Raw genomic sequence first — 23,397 nt, forward strand, 5'->3', positions numbered from 1 at the left:
ATTTTTTTATTCCAAAGATTTACAATACCTCAGACAAAAGTTGAAGATTCCATAGTAACTCCTTGTCTAGCTCTTCCTCATTTAATACATCATCATCTAAAAAAGGCAAAGTAGAACAGAGTGAAGAAGAAAAAAAAATCTATGTATCCAACTAAACAAATCATTTTTTATATATTTACATTTAATATTTCTGATAGCTAAAAAAGTCTCTTTTAGGGAGACTTTTTCAATTCCTTCTTGCTCTAGAGGAGGTGGAAACACACAATTCAGAAAATAAACACAGCAGCCAAATGTCTGACCATGCACATATCCTATCTAATAAAGAGTGAATATGCTAATCGACTGCCGTGCCTTCAAAGATGGTGACGCCCAGTCCCTCAGCCCCGCTGGGGCAGCAGGCGTGCTGAGGGACGCCCCCCCTCCAGTGCATTAATTTTCATGCACCAGGCCTCTAGTCACAAATAACTGGTATTTTTGCTGTGACTTTTAAATGGTTCTTGTATGAAAATATTTATTTAATAAAGTAAAATTTCAAATCTACCTGTCAACATAGTGAAACCTTATTTTGAGCAATTTCCCCCCAAACTACAAAATTAAGATATTGCATAGCTTAAAGGATCTATTTTTATCAACACAATACTAGAAACAGAATAAAATTTCATTTAAAATCATAAATACAGAATGGTAACTATATGACTTACTCATTGTAAGCTGAGTTATAACACTGCAGCAGTGGGGAACAAATAGCTTCAAAGATTCCTCTGGGCAGCACTGAAAACATATACATATAAGTAAGTTTTTTGAAAGGTACAAATACTTAATGGTCACAAAGTATACACTAGCACTATATTCAATGGCAAAGGCTATAAGCAGCCACTAAAAGGACTGTGTATTTTAAGTATAAGAAACATATCTAAAAAATTAGTCACATAAATCTGTTGGTTACTGATTCATTAATTCATCAGTCAAAAAAACCCAAACTTACCTTTACAGCAGCACGGCACATGTCTGCCACCATACGACCTGCCACTCTTGTTTCAAATATATGTGAAATCGAAAAATTAAAAACCTTCTGAAGGGCCACCTATAAGATAAATAAAAACAGAAAATGAATAATCAGATTTTTAAGCAACATTAAACATAAAACATTTTTAAATGATGCTCAGACTATATTAAATATAACCAAATATGAAATTTTTAGCCATCAGAATTTATAAAGATTTGCTTACTAATGTTACATTCAAATCTACAAGCCATTGTTATACAAGACCCTAACATGAACAAAACAACTGAAGCACAAGATTTTATTTGCCACAGAAACATTAAACACAAAATTACAACTCTTGGAAGCAAATACAACTATCTTGTTGGCTAGTCCAATGTAACACAAATTTTTAGAATATCTAATACTTACATTTTATCATTCTGACAACTATATCTATTTAATTTTACAATCAAGTCACAGGATTTCAACTGCTGAATGAAAAACTGAACTCTCCGCATGGATTAATAGTACTCAGTATTATAAACAACTCCCTTCAGCCGAAACCGGTTTTGCTCAATGGATAGAGCGTTGGTCTGCGGACTGAAAGGTTCTGGGTTCGATTCCGGTCAAGGGCATGTACCTTGGTTGCAAGCACATCCCCAGTAGGGGGTGTGCAAGAGGCAGCTGATCAATGATTCTCTCTCACTGATGTTTCTAACTCTCTATCCCTCTCTCTTCCTCTCTGTAAAAAATCTATAAAATAAAATAAAGATCATATAAATTAAAAAAAAAAAACTCCCTTCAAAAGACTTCTATTAAATAAGAGATTATTTATGTTAATATGTTATACTCATATAATCTTAGTAAATATTTCATGCAGCTGTAAAAAAGGTTAGTTTTAACCAGGATAAACTAATTGAACAGTGGTAATTTCAGATGGAGAAGAAACAGAAATGGAAAAAAGTGTGGTTTTAAAGACCATGCTATACATAACAGGTACTAACCGATATTGAATTCATCCTAGTTTGCCAGATTTTTATATTTAACTGGAGGCCTGGTGCATGGATTCGTGCACATTAAAAGGCAATTCATTAGAAGGTGGCTGGTGGGATGGGACTGGGCGAGATGGGCCAGACATGCCCTGGAGCCAAACTCCCTCAGTCCCTCCCTGGCTGGCCACACCTGGGGCGGTGCCAGGGCTCGAAGGATGTCTTCGGAGTGAGTGGGGACCCTCCGAAAGGTAGAGTCCCTTGGCCTGGCCTGCAAGGAATGGGCCAAAACCGGCAGTCCGACACCCCCCATGGGGTACCAGAGTGCGAAAGGGCACTCTGCAAAGTTGCTGTCGCTCGGCAACTCCCGTGTTGAGCATCTGCCCCGATAGTCAATGCACATCATAGCTACTGGTCAGTCGGCTAGTCGCTCAGCCATATATATATATTTCTATCATGTTATGACATAAACCATTTCCAAAACTATTCTCCTATATAGTATTTAATTATAAACTTTAAAAATACAGTTAATTCTTGTTATTTGTAGTAGTTATATTCTATACAGTTGCTGTGAACACGGAATTATCAAATACTAATTTGCTAGCTAGTAACATCATTGTACCTAAGGGACAAACAGGATCATGTTCCTACAAGGTTCTGTGTACACATTTTCATCAACTAAATTTTGTGTTACTGTGTTTGTTTAAAGACACTTTATTTAATATATACTCTTGATTCATAACATGGAACTAAAATTATCAACATAACTCATGCCTGAAGCTCATCTAAAACATGCTATTTTCACCCTAGCTGGTTTGGCTCAGTGAATAGATTGTCAACTTGTGGACTGAAAGGTCCCAGGTTTGATTCCAGTTGGGGGCATGTGCCCAGGTTGCAGGCTTGATCCCACTGTGGGGGGTGCAGGAGGCAGCCGATTGGTGATTCTCTCTCATCATTGATGTTTTTATCTCTCTCTCCCTCTCCCTTCCTCTCTGAAATCAATAAAAATATATTTTTTTAAAATAATACATACTATTTTCTCTGTTAGATCTATGACAACTCTCTTATGCTTAGAATACTAGACAGTGCTTCAGCACTACTCTTAAGGGCCAATTTAAGCAACAAGATCACAAAAATGTGAAACTCTGGAACTAGAGAGACATAAAAAGAACATGTTCACAGTTTGAGAGCTGAAGCAAAAAGGTAGGGTGTCACCTTATTCGACCTCAGCTGGAAACATGTGCAACTCAAATTTTTGCCACTGCAAGTGTTGACTTAGGGGTTACAAATAAATTCTAGCCAGTAGGTAAATGTGCTAATATGGAGTATGCAAATAATGAGCATAACTGTTATTAGCTTTTTCAAATTTTAGCACAGAAAGGATAAACTGGCATTAATTTATACACTTTAAGTAGCTTAAGGTTCAATTTTTTTATTTTTATTTTTGGAGAGGAGAGGGTGTTTAATCCTCACCTGAGAATAATTTTTGATGTTTTAGAGAGAGTGGGAGAGGGAAAGACAGAGAGAAACATCAATGTGAGAGAAACACATCAAGTGGTTGCCTCCTGCATGTGCCCCAACCAGGGTGCGGGCTGGGAAGAGCCTACAACCAAGGTAAGTGCCCTCGACCAGAATGGAATCTGGGATCCCTTGGTCCGCAGGCCAATGCTTATCAACTGAGTCAAACTGGCTAGGACACTTGAGGTTCAATTTTTAAAACATCAAATAAGATTACAACATTGGAATTTAATTTTTCTTACCATAAATATTTCTTTGGAACACTGTGTGAGGATTGTACTAAATGTAGATGACAGACCTAATTCGACTAAACTCTCCAAGTGAGTCATTTTTTCAGTTTCTGTCTCTTCTCTTGTTTGCTCCAATGTGCTACTTTCAATAAGTCCAAAGCATCTACATAATGCAAACATAGAAAAGTATAATCTTAGTAACCAAAAACTGTTTTAACATTTTTTTTATGATCAAATAAACCTCTATTATTATGACTGTTCAAGTGATAGCTACATAACTTGCACATGACTCACAAATATAACTTTTTTAACTTCAAAAGCACCACCTTGGGTAGTCATGAAACAGTGGTTGCAATATAGAAAGACACTAAAATTGCTGGGACAGAACAATCATTGTTTTGAATTCAGATAAAGGGTAGGTCTGGGGTACATGCTCACCTGTCCATAAACTGTAAGACAAAGTCCTCAAATTCAGCTGTGGCTGAACACAGTTCTCGTTCCACCTACAACATTTATGTAAAGAACAATTAAAAGTAGCTCTTTATTTTTCTCGTTTGAACAAACAAAGCTCAAATATGGTCTACGAAATAAATATAACACTAAATTCTTATATTATATACTGTGAAATACAGCACAATTATCACATATCAATTTATAATAACTCAATCTACTACTTTCCAGGAACCAAAATAAGAATTAACATATTTTATAAGGACCAACCTAGAAGTCAAACAGCCATTTTTATTATCAATTACATTTTTCAAACTATCCCTATATATTCCTAGTCAGGGCACATGCCTGGGTTGCAGGCTCAATCAATCCCCAGTAGGGGGTGTGTAGGAGGCAACTAATCAATGACTCTCTCTCATCATTGATATCTGTCTTTCTCTCTCTGTGAAATCAATAAAAATATTTTAAAAGTAAACAAATAAAAGAACCAGACAGTAATAAAGAAAATTTCATTCGATGTTAATCTCAACTGATTTATTAGTAACATTAGAGGCCCAGTGCACCGCATTCGAGCACTTGGCAGTGGGGGGAGAGGGTTAGGTCCTTCAGCCCAGCTTGCACCTTCTCTAGACCGGGACCCCTCAGGGGATACGGGCCTAGTGCTGCTGCAGAGGCAGGAGAGGCTCCCACCATGCTGCTGCACTCACCAGCAGTGAACCCAGCTTCTGGCTGAGCAGTGTTCCCCCTATAGAAGCGCAATGACCACCAGGGGGCAGCTCCTGCATTGAGCATCTGCCCCCTGGTAGTCAGTGCACATCATAGTGACTGGTCTTTCCTTCATTTGGTAGATTCGCATATTAGCATTATATAGGATAAGAAAATGGAAAAACAAAAACCACTCTTTGCTTAAAAAAGCATTTAAAAAGTAACAAAGAAATGGAAATATGCCCCAGTTGGTTTGGCTCAGTGGATAGAGCGTTGGCCTACAAACTGAAAGGTACCAGGTTCGATTCCAGTCAAGGGCACATGCCCAGGCTGTGGGCTTGGTCCCCAGTGGGGGACTTGCAGGAGGCAGACGATCCATGATTCTCTCTCATCATGGATGTTTCTATCTCTCTCTCCCTCTTCCTTCCTCTCTAAAATCAATAAAAACATATTTTTTTTAAAAAGGAAGAAAGAAATGGAAATATACCCCTGGGTGTCAAAACAGCAATGATGTCAAGGCCCTCTATTTTTTTATCATTGAAGTCACAAGACAGTATTTTTTAATTTGTTAGCATCTACCCAAAGTTGTTTTTTAAAAAATATAAATTTTTATTGATTTCAGAGAAAAGAAGGGAAACAGACTTATGATCTCCTGGTTCATAGGTCAATGTTCAACCACTGAGCCACACCAGCCAGGCCCAAAGTTGCTTTTAAACTAGCAAATATTGCTATGCATATACATTAAGAGTTAGAACTCAATTCCTTTGCAACCAGAAAGCATCCTTACCTCTGTGAGGTCATCTCTCTCCTGGAGTACAGATGAACAGTCTACTAAAGGCACCAGAGTGGAAAATGTTGCTATAAACTGGAATGTAATCTGGGAAAATGCGACAAATTTAACATTACTTACATAATTATATAATAGTTCAAAACACAAGCATATTGTAATCTACCCAAGTAGATTATCTTCAGGGAATCCTACAATCTTTCTGGAAATATTTTACTTAGAATTGAACTTTTAAAGGTTCCTCAAAATGAACTATCTGTTACTTTAGTAATGAAATTATACTACATTTATTTTCAAATAGCTATTTATTTAGGTTTAAGCATAAAGTTTTCCAACCTTCTGTCACTGAGAAGTTACCTTGCCTCCCTCCTAAAATGTAACCATAATTAAGAGTAAACAGTAAACGCTGGTGCAGAAGCTAGAGACCAGGGAAGAGGAGTGATGTCAGGACAGGTATGAGCAGCCAGGACCTGGCAGTTTACACTTAGTGATGTGTATCCTGTCCCCTTGTCACCAGTGTAGATGAAGGTAAGTGCAAATGACCACATGTTTTTTAATGTCTCTGCTTAAGGAAAATAATATATGATAAGCTTTAAAACATTAAATGATCAGTAAATGAATATGGGTTACAGAAAGTTACTTATGAAGGAATACATTATACATATCAAATAACTGTCCACAGACCTAAACTTGGTCATCTATAGATATAATTGTTATCATTAACAAATTTTAAATTGAACCATGTCCTAAGAATATTTGAAAAAAATTAACAGGTTGTCCACTTATACAGCTATAACTTAAATACATACAAACAGAATCACAAATATGCTCACCATGCATTTACTAAAGTCGTTTGGATCCACCCCAGGCAGCGCTCTCATCAACAGAGGTAGCATATGTGTTGGACCTTCAGGAAACCATCTGCCCCCTGACACCAAACTGCGGGCTACTCCAATTACACAGCTTAAAGTGGCCGTGAGCTGGTGAGGTTCTGTTAAAGTCTCTAGTGCAGGGTAAGTTCTACAGTTTGAAAACAGAATTTTAAAAAATTTCCATCACAGATAACCATACATGATACATTAGGTATAATATATTCATAAACTGCCTTTTGGCTTACAAGTTTGTAGGTAGCAAAATATTTTGAGGGAATATATGCTCTCAAATGTTAACTGAATCACACAAATAAAGGTATATGTTTCCCCAATCTACTGCCATCTTTCCATCTTTCTCCATGCAAATGCCAGTGAAAAGGAACATAAACTGGTAGATTCTGCATTATTTCAACCATCTTAATCCACTTCCACAGTCCAATAAGATTGTATCTAATCTAATAGTCAATGTTTATTAGAATTCAGAAATAACAAACTACTCTGCTCTTCCACTAAGAACTTAGGCTAAATCTGAGTTTTATGGAACTCAATCTGTTAGATCCTGCTGGGATCTAAAAACTGATCTTCTTCCATGTTTGACAAAGGTATTTAGAGAGAAATCATAAAGCTCAAGTTCAGGCAGCAGAGGAATAACAGAAGGCTGAAGTAACCACTCTCAAAACAACTCAGAGTAGCTCTGTCTTGGGAAGTACATCAGGCCTGTACTGTGACAGTAATTCAGCTAATGGAGAACTATTTTGTTATTAGTTTAACACAAGAAACAAAATGAATGCAGTAAGATCTACCCTGTGGAAACAACACACCTAAGATTATACAATATATGAAAACAATAAAGAAAATACAATTTTTTCTGTGTCACTGGTCCTAATAACATAAATCCAAAACCACTTTTACTGCCATATTCTCAATACATTGTGACACTCGCATTCTGATAAAATAAAAATAAAAAATACCCAGAGCTCAATTTAAAAGCACCTGAATAACTAAAATGTGCACATAATATAAAATACTTATTTTATCTATGTCTTGTCATTGCATTTTCTCTCAAATAAACCTTTATGAAGTCCTAAATCCTTAGGTTAAAATGTCTTGCTTCTCCTCCAGGTACAGATATAAGCACACGATAGCAACACAGACCCCTCAGAAAAGCAAAGCAAACAGAACAGAAGAGGAGAGGGAAGAGATAATCAGAATAACTATAGCCACTGCTGAGGCTTCAACAAGCATGCAATGTAAAGCTACACTTACCTTTCAAGTACCGGGGGTATTACTAACTCAGGTCTCATGAGTGCAAGGTTCTGCAGAGCCTGGGCTGCTTCTAAACTACCAGTTTTGCTAAACATAGCCAAGAGGACAGGTTGAATAATGCATTGTACAAAGTCTGTAACATCTTGATCACTAAGCTTATGGCTATCAGGCACAGGAGTTAACCAAGAAGGCTTCTTGTATCTCTCACGATGCAATCTTCGAACAACACTGTTTGGCAACCGCTGAAGTAGTTTCATTAACTTGTTCTGGGGACAAGAAGCAAAAAGTCCACGGGAGGTTCCATCTCACAGACAGACATTCATAGGTTCTCTGTACCCTCCCAGTAAAGATTTTAAAGATAACAGCTCTAATACTTTTATTACAAAGACCTGGATAGTATATTTAGACAAAATAGAATGCTCTAACCAATTAAATATAATCAATACAAATATATTTCAAATTTCTGCTTTAACTTCCAGAGCCACAATAACCTTCCCTTACATGAAAAGCCATTTTAACAGAAAACTTAAAAAACAAAACAAAACAAAACACACACAGTGACAAACAAACTGAAAAGCTCATTCCATGCTTTGGTGGCATTTTTGTTACTATTTTGTTGCCAGAATGTAGTATTCTGTCACTAGTTATCACATCAGTATTATCTTAGTTTACTTAGATATGTTCTATGAACTTAGTAACTTAATTTGAATGTAATCATTTACATATAGCCAAAGATGATATGAAGGACAGAAAACACAGTACAAGTTACCTAACATGTAATTGTTACATGTAGCCATAGCTCAAAAAATTCCAAAACCTAGAGTGAAAAATGAACATACTCACCAGCCAGCGCCCATTATTTGAAGGATGGTAAAAAGATGTGATGCTGTTAAACAAACCAGTCAAGTGTTTTTGCACTAGTTTACTTGGTCCACCCTGTTCAGATATAAGAGTAAAAATATCAGTAATCTCGTTATACTCTGTGGTTTATATTCATCCTGATGACAAAAATCAATTCTACCTCTGAATAGGAGTGAAAAACATTCCCCAATGAACTTCATACATATTGATTCAAAACATTCTATTAAAAATAAGGGCAACTTACTGAAAACAAATTTAAAAATGGAAAAGTTTATAAGTACAACTAATGGACACAAAGATCTGGGGAGGGAGGGTATGAGTTGGGGGGGAGGGGAATGGTAAGATATGTACACAGATAATAATTTAATAAAAAAAGAAAAAGAAAAAAATTGAAAAGGTATTATTTTTCAATTTAGGATAACTGTATCGTTTACTCCTGTGCAATCAAATAACTTCTATTATGAAGATTATTATTGTATAATCAAGAGTGGTAAAATAAAGTACAAAAAATCCTTAAATTATTTAAGAAGTGAATTTCCCATTGCAGGAAATGAAGATGTAAGATTTATATAAAAGCATTCAAATATTTGATTACTTCTAAATGTAAATGTTCAAATGATTAAACCTGTTATATGTGATCACATTTTGACTCAAAAAAAAATTTATAATCTATTGTCAAAACAAACAAACCAAACAACAACATAAGTTAGAGGAAAAAGGTAAAACGCTAGTATTGATCTTATCAAGTTGAATGGCCTTGGGAATAAAGGCCTGAAACCTCCTATCTGCCTCAAGGTGATCTTCTTTCAAGAAAAACCACAGACCTAAGGTAGAATGTCAGTTACATTAGGAGCCTGTCTCCTTACTGAAATGAAATCCACGTTCCTGTTCCCCACTCTAGAATGGACAACCACTAAGAAACTGTAATTCCACAGCAAAATACCAAAGAAGTTTAAAAATTCTAACAATTATATCCACATGCCTGTAATCTCAATCTGACTTTGAGAAAGTCCTTTTATCTATGAGTCTGGTTCCTGGCCTGTAAAACTGTTAGACATTTTCAATTTCTCAAAATTCTAAACTCAGTTTTTAGGGCCCATTGGTTACAGACAATAATAAATGGTACATTATGAATACATTCTGGGTCTGAAAATATCCAAAATCAAGTGACCAATTAAACCACTACATAGACATATGTGAATATATATATATATATATATATATATATATATATCTCCACTATATAGACACACACACACACACATAGTATGGTTAACACAAAATTTGGATGAACTACATAAAACAAATATAATGTATTACAAACCATCATAGCGGTGATCCATATTACAGCATGCCCTATATCATAAGCATTTGTTAAAAATCTTGGGACTAACACTTGACTACTTCCCACTGGGAGGTTCAAGCTTCTCAAAATTCTTGTAAATATCTTTAAGAAAAAGAGAATTAAAAATAAATATGTACAGTTATTAAATAACTTCCCTTAAATAACTTAAATGTTGTGTATTAGTGATATTGAATGTGGTCTCATTTGATCAGTTTTGAAGCAAATTACATACTGCTTAGTATTCTGCTTTATTCTTTAAAAATTATAGAAAATATCTACAACTTTTAAAAATGACACTCTTGAGGTCACAGGCATGTGGATATAATACAGCTATATCCATGTACACCCCCCCCCAAAAAAAAACCAGACAAAGGAGAGATAATAAAACATAAAAAGGCTAACCATAGATACCTGAAGTTAAACTTGTTATGTTTTGACCTCTTTCTGTCTCTCTAAATGCACAAAAGTTATTTCTATGCCAAGGATACACAAAATGGAAATACCTTCTGGCAGATTCCAAATTCTTTAATTCTTAACACTGACTTGATATCCGCCCCCGTTTCCCAATTTGCATTTTAATCTGTCATTTAGTAATTACATTCTAATATAATTAAATCTATGTTTTTAAATCTGTTATTATTAACAGATAGGGGGCCCAAAGGTAGGGAAAAATTACTTCTCCTCCTTAGTTTCTCTACTGGCCAGCAACCGAGGAAGACAGCACAAGCAAAGACATACAGAGCTTTTGCCTTCTGCTGGTCCCCAGCTCTGCACTACTCTCACTATGTGCTGCTTCAGAATCACCTGGATGTCCCATTCCAGCCCTCCTGAAGTGCCACAAGTGACTCTGCTGCAGGTGAAACAATACAAAAGATGCAATGTTAAGAACAATGCACCTAGAGAAACTCTGGTTTTTAATCTAGGGAAATATATAATGTGATCTAAAAAGTGGAGAACACTAGAATAGCAATCGAATATAATACACAAAATTTGTTGCAAAGTATGAATTTATGACACCCTGAAATACTTAATGTTTTCTATTTTATTCATTTCAAAACTTATACTTCATTTCCTACATAGGTAAGACAAAAAATCACATATTTTTGATACCTTGATATGACCCAATTAATTTTTTAAAATAAAGGATCTACCCTGTAAATCGTATTTTTATTAATGTCCTAAAATATATTGTGAAGTTAAGAATCAACATACAAAATATACTTCTTAATGACATAAAAGTGCTATCAATGCTATTGTATGTTTTATGTTCAAATGTTCTTAATTACCTTTGGTACATATGGATCCCAATCTATGTACCCTATATTATCTGTAGCCAATCGTGCGAAGAGATTTACTAGTTGCTGAAAGTAAACAAAAAAAAATTAAGTAAACACATTTGTTGTTGTTTTGAAATGGCACAGTCTAACTCCTTATTCATTTTTCTTTTCAGCAATCAGTATTAGCATAACTTGATTTAATATATATTCTATAACTCAGTTTTTTAAAATCTCAAAATTTAAGTTCTGATTCCTGTCAACCATTTAAAATGAATAGCACCCCGACCGGTGTGTCTCAGTGGTTGAGCATGGACCTATGAAGCAGGGGGGAAGGGGGGTCACAGTATGGTTCCCAGTCAGAGCACATGCTGGATTGCGGGCTCCATCCCCAGTAGGCAGCTGATCAATGATTCTCTCATCATTGGTGTTTCAATCTCTCTCTCTCTCTCTCTCTCTCTCTCTCTGGAATTAGTAAAAAATATATTTTAAAAATAACAATTAAAAAATGAATAGGAAAACATAGCATTATGCACAATGCAAACAAAAAAAAAAGGAACTTTAATCCAGTAAACACCTACTATGTGCCCAGCACCGTGCTAGGGAGGATACAAAAGGAAACAAGCAGGGTCTTAACAGTTTCATGCATTTCCCATTACACTTGCGTACTTCAATATATTAATAAAATCAAATAAAGAAATGCCTACTGCTGTTAAAATACAGCAAATAAAAATTTAAAAACTGATTACAACACTGCTAGTAGCCAATTCTAGGGAACTGAAGTTATTTATTAAATTATTTCATATACCATTTCCAAACTAAAAAGTATAGAAGAAAAAATGGGATACTCACCCCCTCCCACTGTGGGAGATTTTGCACTGAAACCCAAAGGCCAATTAATTCATCAAACCAAAGTCTGAAGCGAAAAAAAAATATTGTTATGACTAGCAAGTGACATATAGAAAATGGTTCAAAGCCATTTTCTTTGTATTTTTTACTCTATTATTCTTACTAAAACCACACAATCTAGAAAAATAATACTGAAAAGTTATAAACTTAATGTCACAAAGGACCATTTTTGCCTGAACATCATCCTTCCAATGTATTTATTCTAAAAATAAAGAAATTAATAAAATAAAATAAATCTCGTAATACTTCTACTTCATTGTCAAGTAATTACTGTCCACCCTATCTAGTACTATTTACAAGTTTCTCCTTCTTCTTCCCACCTATCATTAAATGTTTTCTTAATACTACCTGTTCTTAAAACTCTCCCTTACTTTCTTGTCTTTAAGAACCCAATTAGTAATTACGTCATTACCTAGCACTATAATAAATGTGCCACAAAAGAAACTAGCCACAAAGTGTTAAGTGCGATTAAATTACAATGGGGGAAATGATCTCAAATTAAAGAAATAGAGAATATAGGAGCAAGAAAATGTTAGAATATTGTTAAACAAATCTTTAAAATTGCCCAAGATACTAAAAGTTTTTAGAATTCTTATTAAATTAAAATTAAATTTTCAGCTATACACAAAATTTCTAACTTAAAATAAAAAGATCTGACATTTCACTACAGGAAATGGGAGAGGAGGAGGGAAACTAAGTATGTGCCCATAACACAGTAGTAATTACTATTATTCCGATTTTTTTTCATACCTTTTCTTTGTTCTTAAAAGTATAATCTAAATTTTTTTCATTCTAAAAAGTTCCTAAAAATGGTGCAAAGTCTACAAAAAGAAGAGATACACACCGAGAGAAACTACATGTGATAAGGGTTAAAACCTAGTTTTAGGAAAACATTTTTCCTTCCTCAAAAGTCTATGCAATTTAACATTTCTCTCACTGCCTCTTGATATTCCCACTCCTTTCTTAATGTAATGTTCTTTCTCTTTTAAAGCTCTCATCCTATTTGGCTTGACATATAAGCATTATTCTCTATTTATAATCTCATATTTTAATGAGTTAGCTTTCACACTTCAAGTATAATAAACATAATGGTTGAGTTAGGGGATTTTTCTTTACTTATTACTGCTTTACTAGTTTGCCTCTATCTGCAGTTCCTGCTACTTTCTCGAATTTCTCATGATATGTAAATACTTACTTAAAACCTTTATGGTGCAATTCTGGAGGAAGGGAGGTAGGAAGAAACAGTTCAAAATAAGTGATGGCCTTTTGCATCGTTACATCAAAAGGGCACATTAAAGGCCGCCATTCTTCTAGCATCTCCGCTGTCGAATCTGCTGGGAAATATCTAATAAAAAGAAAGGTTTTCATTATCTGATCACTGGCTGAAAACTCTCTAACATAAATACATGACTGACAAAATAAGGAGGAGCATGTTAGCTTATAAGAAACACATTAAGCCGAAACCGGTTTGGCTCAGTGGCTAGAGCGTTGGCCTGCAGACTAAAAGGTCCCAGGCTCCATTCTGGTCAAGAGCATGTACCTTGGTTGCGGCGCATGCCCAGCAGGGGGTGTGCAGGAGGCAGCTGATCGATGTCTCTCTCTCATCAATGTTTCTCTCTATTCCTCTCTCTTCCGCTCTAAAAAACCAATAAAATATATTTTAAAAGAAAGAGAGAGAGAGAGAGAGAGAGAGAGAGAGAGAGAGAGAGAGAGAGAGAGAAAGAAAGAAAGAAAGAAAGAAAGAAAGAAAGAAAGAAAGAAAGAAAGAAAAGAAAAGAAAAGAAAAGAAAAGAAAAGAAAAGAGACAGACAGACACACATTAAGGTAAAGTTTCTTCTTGTCTAGGAGACTTAGAAAAATGCTACAAAGTTAAAAAATCTCAGATAAAATACAAAGTCACTCAAATCACCTCCAAATTTAAACATGCTTGTATATTTTCTTCCTGTGTACTAATGTAATAGCAATAGAAAAAAATTTTTATCTACATAAAAAAAATGAGTAACAGTGAACTAAAGTGAGAAAGAGAATATCAATTGCTTAGCACATGTGGCCAAACCATTTACACTGACCACAAAGTCCTCCTATAGAGAAGAGAGGACTGGACTAGATGATCTGGTGGTGCAGGGTCTAACGTTGTACAATTCTATTAAATGGGCAGGGGCATTCTTGGGCTAGAGATTTAAAAATCAAAATAGGAAGTGTGTGTGGTGTGTGTGTGTATACTCACACACATACACAAAATGAGGGTAAATCCTTCATCAAAATGAGGGATGAAGAAGACCCAGATATAATTTTCCAAATACCTATTAAGGGGGTTAGAAAAACAAAAAGTATGAGAAGTTCTGATTTGGGTATGGCCAAAAAGTTAAAAAAAAAAATCTTTCAAATTAGATTTACACATCATATTATTAAATCCTATTACATTTTATACACTTGTGTTTATTAGAATCACACTTCATTCCTTGATGTGAAAATAAAATTACATTCTCATACTATTTCTTTTGAATGTATTACACATTTATATGTTTGGGCATTGTTAAACAGGTTAGAATTAAAAGAAAAATGCAGAAAATATTCTGCCTTTAAAGATTTCATACATCAATTTCCCTTGCTAATTTTTCAGAGTCAACTACTTATTAGCCTGGTGATCCAAAATAAAAGCTTGGGTGCTCTATGAATTACTCAACAACCTAAAAACCAGTAAATACCCCAGCGATGATTAAGTTTCCGGTGAGGAAACACATAGGCCAAGAGAGTAACTGCCTAGTACAAAATGGCATTAGTCATTGGTGGCTTATGACTCAAGCTACAACTTAAGCCTCTTAAAACGGAGACATTTTATATCCTGAATACACAATTGCCCAAGACTGAGTATTATAGATAAGCAATCTGATTTGTGAAATAACTTTAACCCATATTACTGCATACAATAAACATAGCGATTTCCATTCAAAAGAGTTCCCCATATCCATAGTAGGATAAGTAGTCTGAGAACAATGTCATAAACAAGAGTCAGAAAATATATCTAAGTCCAAAGAACTGGACAAATATTAATACTAAATTCTATACATATTTATATTTAAATAGAATATGGAAGCTAAAGGCAAATATTCTACTGAAAGAGAACACACTAGAAAAAAATGTATGAACCACATCTTCTTGTTACACTCAATTTTAATGCAATTCCCCTACAATGCCCATTTTGAAAAAGTTGTTTTTATCTAAATAACTATAACCTAGGATAACCTTTAAAACTAATGTGATTATATGTAAATTATGGCATTCTTATTTTATGGTTGGTGACTGGTAAACCATTTAAAATTTTCTAAATTTATAAACGAAATATGAAAATTTCAGTTCAAGAGTCGGAAATGACATGTTGACTATCAACACAAGGTCAGAAACTATTTATACCTTTAATTTCCTCTTCAAAGAAAATTAAAGACAGGGAAAGGCCCATAGAAACAACATGAGGCTTTATATAAATTGAGGAGCTACTTACGGTCGGCAGCTTTTCACGAGTGTTTTGAGAACATTTTCTACAGAACTGGGGGGGAAAGCCATTTGATAAATTAGTTCAATGTATTTTAAGAACACATCTAATTCAATTAATAAAAAAGACTCTAGATATGCTCATAAACTTAGATATTATCTGTGTACATGCAATTGCTAATCCTCCACTTTCATATAGATAGAAGTGTAAGGATTAACTACCTAAACTCCATAATCTACTCTTTCCTTTGCTCATTCTCTGCTGTAAAATAAAGGGAAGAAAAGTAGGAAAAGGACAAATCATATTCAATCATTACAAAGTAGGCAGCAATGACCAAACTTCTCAACACATCAAAGAATATGCTCAGTGGCTTACAACTTCAGAGACTAATTTTAAATTTTTATTCAAGTGCTTTTATATCAAAATGGCAGACAAAATTTGGTGTGCTCCTATCAACAACTGCCAAAACTCCTTTTCTCTAACCAACTGATGAGAGTTCTATAACAATCCAGGGAACTTTATTAGTTGAGTAACATTAAAAGCACCAACTTATTTTCCAACTTGTAGGTGGTTCAAATGAATATGGAAAACAAATATTTGTGTATTAATTTATAATGAACATTTCTGTGTTAATAGTTTAAACACACATGAAGAGAATGGAATTTTTAAAATATTAACTGGACCGCAGTCAAAAAAAGGTCAAATGCAAATAAATAAAGCAAAGGGGTAGTAGGTAATTTTGAAGTGGAATTTTAAAATAAAAATGTGAGTACTTATAGTATGATGTGTACAAATAAAAATAAAGCAAGTCCCCAAATCTCAAAAGTTACTGGGGGAAGGGGAACTTTCAGGCAGTACTTCCAACCTGACATTTTCCCAATAAGCTTCTTGAAATTCTTAAATCCAGAAGTCTAAACAATTTCTCTAAAAGCTTAAGAACTAATTCTGCAAAGAAATTTCAAGGACTAATATAAACCCAACTCTGTATTATCAAGTAATCAATGTATCGTATAACCAGGAGAAAAAACTAGTTTTATTATTTGAAGAAATATAAATCCTCTTTAGTTTAGAAACTACTCAGAAAACAATTAACTGAAGAGGAAACCAGACTACTACTCATAATCCGGAAATAAAAATATGACCATATGGCTAGAGAGCAAACATGGAGTATTTCCTCTGATTATCAGAGAGGTTCTACCTTCCCTCATAAAAAAAGCTAAGCAAGCTCTGTTGGATGTGGCTCAGTTGGTTGGAGCATCAGCCCACACACCAAAAGGTTGAGGCTTCAATCCCTGGCCCTGGTCAGGGTGCATATACAGGAGGAAACTGATCAATGATTTTCTCTCACATCAATGTCCCCCCCCCCCCCCGATAAGTAAATAAACAGATAAATAAATAAATCTTCCTAAAGACCACGACTATGATTTTTTCTTCTTCTGGGCACTGCCAAAAGACTAATAACAAGGCTATGTGTTCATCTATATTTATACTTGATTTATTTACTTACTTACAATGCTCAATAAACATTTTCTATCAGGGAAATAAAGAGCACAGATCTTTAAATCTTTTACTTTGGACTGACGAATCACATTTAGAAACAAATTAATAAGCAAAGTTTAAAGAGCCATCTTGTTCCAAAATAAATATCAGATCAACTTAAACACATTTAAAAAAGAAAATTCTAAAAGGGTAAACTTTCTGCCCAATGATATAAACAGAAGATCTATAATTTCTACAGTTTCTGAAGTTTGTGTTCATAACTTTTCATTTATTTTATTATTTCTGTGGCAACTCATTTGAGAGTATAACACAGAAAACCTGCTATTTTTACTGGTGACTTTTATATACTACAAACAAACTTTCATGTAATGGGGGAAATAATTTTAGAAAGCAAGTCATAAAAAGCTGCATAGCTAGCTATGTTTTGTCCAGTTCCCTTCACTGTTCAGAACAGGAGGTTAATTATAATACATGGTAGCTCTCAATTCAATAAGAGGAATAGGGTATGTGGGAATGTGAGTTCATCTCAATAAAGTAAATTTCAACCCATTCTTATACATAAGGCTGTGCCATTGGACTTATGCTCTTTATCCAGAAAAGGGTACAATCTCTCTAACCTGTGATATCTGTATAGTGACCTTTTGTGATTCTTGTAATCTCTCAAGATGAAGGAAACAATGCTTCTGTTTAAAAATAAAATAAAAGGTTAAGGCTAGATGCTACTAGACTATGTTTACTAATTTTTAGAGGGAGTGAATTATCACTACAAACTTTTCCAATTGCTGGAAATTTATAATACTAAAGTGGTAACAAATCAAAACACTCTCCTTTTAAATCAGAAGGGATCTACATATAGATGGACTAAGTTTTGAATGGGTTTCTCGTACCCTATTTCCTCTTATGAAGGCATGTGAAGTTGAAAAGAAAGCCCTAGCCTAAACCAGTTTGGCTTAGTGCACACGTGTCAAACACAAGGCCCGCGGGCCAAATCCGTCCCGCCAGGCCTTGCAATGTGGCCCGCACCGCGCTGTCATCACTGCACTCCGCTGCGTTTCCATCACAATGACAGTTTATGACTGTTCAGTAAACCATTCGGCCCACGATTTAGGCTGGATTTTAGATTTTGGCCCCTTCTCTGATTGAGTTCGACACCCCTAGCTTAGTGGCTAGAGCATCGGCCTGCAGACTGACAGGTCCCACGTTCGATTCTAGGCAAAGGCATGTACCTTGGTTGCAGGCACATCCCCAATGCGGGGTGTGCAAGAGGCAGCTGATCAATTATTCTCTCATTGATGTTTCTAATTCTTATCTCTCTCTCTTCCTCTCTGTAAAAAATAAATAAAATATATTTTTTTAAAAAAGAAAAGAAAGCCCTAGTATATCATGTAGTGTGGTTCACAGCTTGGCTTAGAGTCAGACACATCTGAATTTGAATACCAGTTATGCTATGTACTGGTGTAATATTATAGCCTCAGTTTTTCCTTTAAGAGTAACAATACCTACCTCTCATAAGGCTGTTGTAAAAATTAAATGAGGTAATGTAAAGTAAGCAGCTATCTGGCCCAGAATTAATCACAATAAATGATAATAATTATTTCATACTCAGCCAAAATAATTTATATTTTCAATTTCCTTAAGAATTAATTTTTAGCCCAGTTGGTGGGGCTCAGCAGTTGAACATCGACCCAGGAGCCAAGAGGTCACTGGTTTGATTCCCGGTCAGGGCACATGCCCGGGGTTGCAGGCAGGAGGCAGCCAATCAATGGCTCTCTTTCATCACTGATGTCCTATCTCTCTCTCTTCCTCTCCCTTCCTCTCTGAAATAAGACATATTTAAAAAATAACGATTTTTGTGCTCATTTTGTTTTTATATCTCTCCTCCTGTCTCTGGGTAGCTATTAATTTATGATTTAGAAAATCATATCAAAATAGGAAATTCCTTCCCCAGAGGTCACCCTGCTTACTAGGCAGAAAATAAATTGTTGTCCCAGTTCCTGAGCTCTTGTCCCAGATTCCACAAAGGAGTGTGCCAATTTTCCTCTCTGGACTGCAATTACCTTATGATGACATTCTTTATAATCCCTATGACGACATCAATAAAGAAACTATGAGATACTAGAGGCGCAGCTCGGATTCGTGCATTAACGGGGTCCCTCAGCCTGGCCTATGGGGACTGGGCCGAAACTGGCTGTCTGCCATTCCCTGAGGGGTCCTGGATTGCTCTCAGGCGATGTGCCTCGGAATCAGGCTCCCTCCTCTTCTGGTTCAAGGTATCACCCAAGAACCACAGCAGCCACGTCACCGAAGTTTGGCAGCTCCTGCGTTAAACGTCAGCCCCCTGGTGGTCAATGCGCTTCACAGCTACCGGAAAGGCCGGTCAAATGGTCACTTAAGTTTTTATATATACAATATATAGATAGATGGAGCAAGGAGGCCCAAGGAAAACCAGAAAATTTGGTCTCTAGCTAATCTAATTACTAAGAGCGTGCATTTTTACAAACCTAAATATTTCTCTTCCTACCTCCTCCCTTGCCTAATTATTGGAACAATATTCACTTTAAATACAAAGAAATGTACAGCAAATGATATGTTCAAGGTGAGGGTGAGGTGGAATGCCCATAGCTAGAAGTATTTTCAGTGTCACTTGACAATTCTTGAACTAAAACTTGAATTTAGAATAGTCCTATTTGGTTTTCAACTAAAAACAAGGGAAACTATAATCTTGGTATATTCTATATACCTCTCTGCCTTAAGTTACTTATAATTTAATGGTGATTGCTTATACAGTATTTTTTTCCCTTAAGAATGTACTTAACATTTAATTTACAATAACTCAATTTTACCTGCTTTCTCTAAATCTAAACGAGTCCACCATCAATCAGTCATACACTTTCCATCTCTCTCATATCTAATCTTTTAAGATCTAATAGCCCAACGGGTAAGGATCAGTGGATGAACTATGAATCATGAGGTCACAGTTCAATTCCTGGTCAGGGCAAATGCGGCATTGATCCACAGTAAGGGGCATGCAGGAGGTAGCAGATTGATGATTCTCTCTCATTATTGATGTTCTCTCTCTCTCCCCCCAAATTAATTTTAAAAAATTTTTAATTAAAAAAATCTAATATTGCTTATTAAATCAGCAAGTAGTCATTTTTCACAGCCACTTCACAGAAATTGGGGTAATTTTACCATAACAAATGAATATAAATAAAGTGTAACATCATCATCAATGATGTAGCATTGGCATTGATTTTTCCATTATATCATTGTTTTTAAAAAAGTATGCCTCTATGCCAAGTGTTAAGAAATTGTCTGGCCCTGGCCGGTATGACACCAGAGCACCAAAAAGTTGCTTGGTTCCGTTCCAGGTCAGGACAAAAGCCTGGGTTTCTGGCTCCATCCTCGGCAGGGAGCATGCAGGAAGCAGTTGATCAATGTCTCACTCTCACATCGATGTTTTTCTCTCTCTTTAAAAATCAATTTTAAAAAATCTTAAAAAACAAACACCTAGCTAAAAACGAAAAGTTGTCCTAATCCTGACCATTGTGTAAAAAGGAGCATGCAAACCGGTTTGGCTCAGTGAAGAGCGTCGGCCTGTGGACTGAAAGGTCCCAGGTTCAATTCTGGTCAAGCACACCCCCGTAGGGAGTGTACAGGAGGCAGCTGATCAATATTTCTAACTTTCTATCGCTCTCCCTTACTCTCTGTAAAAAATTCAATAAAATATATATTTTTAAATGCAAAACTGCTGTGACAGCAAACCTAATCAACATGAACTAAATAGTGTTTTAAATTGCTTTCTAAGAAGAGATCATTGCAGCATAGACAACTTTTCATATTTTTTTTAAAGTTGATTTTTAGAGAGAGAGAGAAGGGGAATGGGGAGAGAGAAAAACATTGATTTGTTTCACATATTTATGCATTCATTGGTTAACTCTTGAATGTCTCCTGACCAGAGAATGAATCCACAACCTTGGCATATTGGGACGCTGCTCTAATCAACTGTACTACCCAGCCAGGGCCACAAAGACAACTTTTAGAAGAAACATGATTATAGTCATTAATAAAAAATAGCCACCTAGTCGCTAATTTCCAAATAAAGTTAAAGTAGAACTTTTTAAAAGCATGTAAAATGATCCTCAAATACTGTATTAAAAATAATTATATCTGAGATCAATAAAAATATACTTTAAGAAATCATTATAAATACCATATTAATAATTAGTTTATTAAAAAAAACTGTAAACTATTTTAAATTTCAACACATCCTCAGAGAAATTACTTATATCACTTCATCACCATGTTAAATTCTGTCGCTAGAGATCAATCTGTGGTTACTACCAGTAACTTGAGTTTAGATGTGGCCACATGTATCGAACTCCCAACAGAGGTTAAGACCACGTATTGCCATGTGTTGAAGGGGGATCAAAAGATTTAACTATATCTTAAAGATAAGAGCACTAATTAAAATGCCATGAAGAACAAGTACCAGAAAAGGAAAATATAAATTTTTCCAGAGGCAAATTAATATGAAAAATGATTTGATCCCTACAGTGGTTCTCAACCTTCCTAATGCCATGACTCTTTATTACAGTTCCTCATGTTGTGGTGACCCCCAACCATAAAATCTTTTTCACTGCTACTTCATAACTGTAATTTTGCTACTGTTATGAATCGTAATGTAAATATCTGTGTTTTCCGATGGTCTTAGCCTCTACCATCATGACCCACAGGCTGAGAACCGCTAGCAGGATCGCCTAAGACCATCGGACAGTAGCAAAATTAGTTATGAAGTAGCAATGAAAATAATTTTATGGTTGGGGGTCACCGCAAATGAGGAACTATATTAAAGGGTTGTGGCATTAGGAAGGTTGAGAATCACTGCCTTAGAATATACCCAAAAGAAAAAGATACACTTAAGAAATATTTTTAAAAAGTAAAAAAAATGAGTTATACAGGCCCAAACTACTCATGATACAAATATGAAAATCCTTTAAACACCAAACAATTCTGAAAACAGGTAGTGATAAGACTAAATACATTTACATACATAATCCAAATATGAATTGTCCATCCTCATTTTGTAAAAGCTAATCTATGCATAATCACCCTCTCATTCTGTTAGTAGCAATACCCTTCCTTAGTGTGTGCTGCCTACATTTGTAACTCGGAATATTCTACTCCAATTAAGCATATGGAACTTTGTTTTGTGAAATAAAACCATGCCAATTAAGATTCAAATGCTTCTTTTATGAAGTAAACTAGAAGCAATTATGTTGCAAGTATAAGTTCACAACTACCTAATTCTTTTCCAATGTTGATCTTTCATCATTGAAATATATATACACATATGTGTGTGTGTGTGTGTATGTATATGTATATATTTAAAACCTACATTGTTTCTCCAGTATAAAGTACCAACAGGTAAGAATGAAAAGGGTCTTTGTCTCTGAAGCAAAAGACAGAAGAAGGAAGATAAAGGGGAAAAAGAAAAAGGAGAAATTTAATAATCCTTGCTCCAAACAACAAAACTCGTTTGAAAGCATGTTGCATTGCATTTTCTCTAAAGCAGTGGTTTCAATGAAAAACACATTAAGGCACACGAGTTTAAGACTTGAAAGACAAACTTAACAAGTGAAGCAACCTTTCACTTTTGATTATAAAAATAGTATTCTAAAATTTGTAAGAACACATGCCGACAGCTGACAAAATTGCTTCAAAATATGTCAGAACACATCTAAGATGAAAATACTCAAAATGCCAATTTCAAAAATATGCCGTATTAAAGGGTTCTTTAAGAAATTTTCTGTAATAAAGTGGTGTAGACTCTTAATTTTATTCCTGACTAATTTTATTCCTGCTATACTCGTGTGCTAAATAGAATCTTATGTAGAAAAATACATTTTTCAATGTTTAAATGATTCTCCCTTAGAAATTCAGTAGACAGAGGAACAGAAAGTAAAAGTACTATCATATAACTACTCCACTGTTCTCTATCTAACCTTTCTGTTTAAAGAACCAGGACTACCAGGTTCCTCCGATTTTAAAATCAAGGCTAAGTGTGGCCCTAGCTGGGCATCTCAGTTGGTTAGACTGGAGCATTGTCCTGATATACCAAGGCTACGGGTTGGACCCCCGCCGGTCAGGGCACATACAACAATCAACCACCCGGTCTTCTTTCTGACCCTTTTGAAATGGAACACATTACCA

General features: G+C 35.3%; 1 protein-coding gene across 15 annotated transcripts in view; it reads right to left on the reverse strand.

Annotated features, from left to right (window-relative positions):
• The window catches only part of PSME4 (proteasome activator subunit 4), a 96,275-nt gene that overhangs the window by 51,485 nt on the left and 21,393 nt on the right, over window positions 1-23,397 (reverse strand). For 11 of the 15 annotated variants that reach the window (XR_006741417.1, XR_006741418.1, XR_006741419.1 and 8 more), the window contains 15 exons: window positions 17,802-17,867; window positions 15,694-15,738; window positions 13,387-13,536; window positions 12,135-12,198; window positions 11,295-11,369; window positions 9,988-10,110; window positions 8,646-8,738; window positions 7,803-8,068; window positions 6,498-6,684; window positions 5,665-5,754; window positions 4,161-4,225; window positions 3,735-3,885; window positions 986-1,084; window positions 702-771; window positions 29-96 (listed from right to left, as the gene is read on the reverse strand). Coding sequence is in view for 12 of the 15 variants with exons in the window: in XM_045580745.1 (XP_045436701.1) it covers window positions 29-96; window positions 702-771; window positions 986-1,084; window positions 3,735-3,885; window positions 4,161-4,225; window positions 5,665-5,754; window positions 6,498-6,684; window positions 7,803-8,068; window positions 8,646-8,738; window positions 9,988-10,110; window positions 11,295-11,369; window positions 12,135-12,198; window positions 13,387-13,536; window positions 15,694-15,738; window positions 17,802-17,867 (1,612 nt within the window). In the remaining 3 variants the exon portion in view is untranslated. The remainder of the gene's footprint in view (window positions 1-28; window positions 97-701; window positions 772-985; window positions 1,085-3,734; window positions 3,886-4,160; window positions 4,226-5,664; window positions 5,755-6,497; window positions 6,685-7,802; window positions 8,069-8,645; window positions 8,739-9,987; window positions 10,111-11,294; window positions 11,370-12,134; window positions 12,199-13,386; window positions 13,537-15,693; window positions 15,739-17,801; window positions 17,868-23,397) is intronic. The other 4 variants (XM_036435322.2, XM_036435317.2, XM_045580740.1 and 1 more) reach the window with 3 other exon arrangements.

This window comes from Pipistrellus kuhlii, unplaced genomic scaffold, assembly GCF_014108245.1.
Source record: "Pipistrellus kuhlii isolate mPipKuh1 unplaced genomic scaffold, mPipKuh1.p scaffold_m20_p_13, whole genome shotgun sequence".
In the NCBI taxonomy this organism is placed as follows: domain Eukaryota; kingdom Metazoa; phylum Chordata; class Mammalia; order Chiroptera; family Vespertilionidae; genus Pipistrellus; species Pipistrellus kuhlii.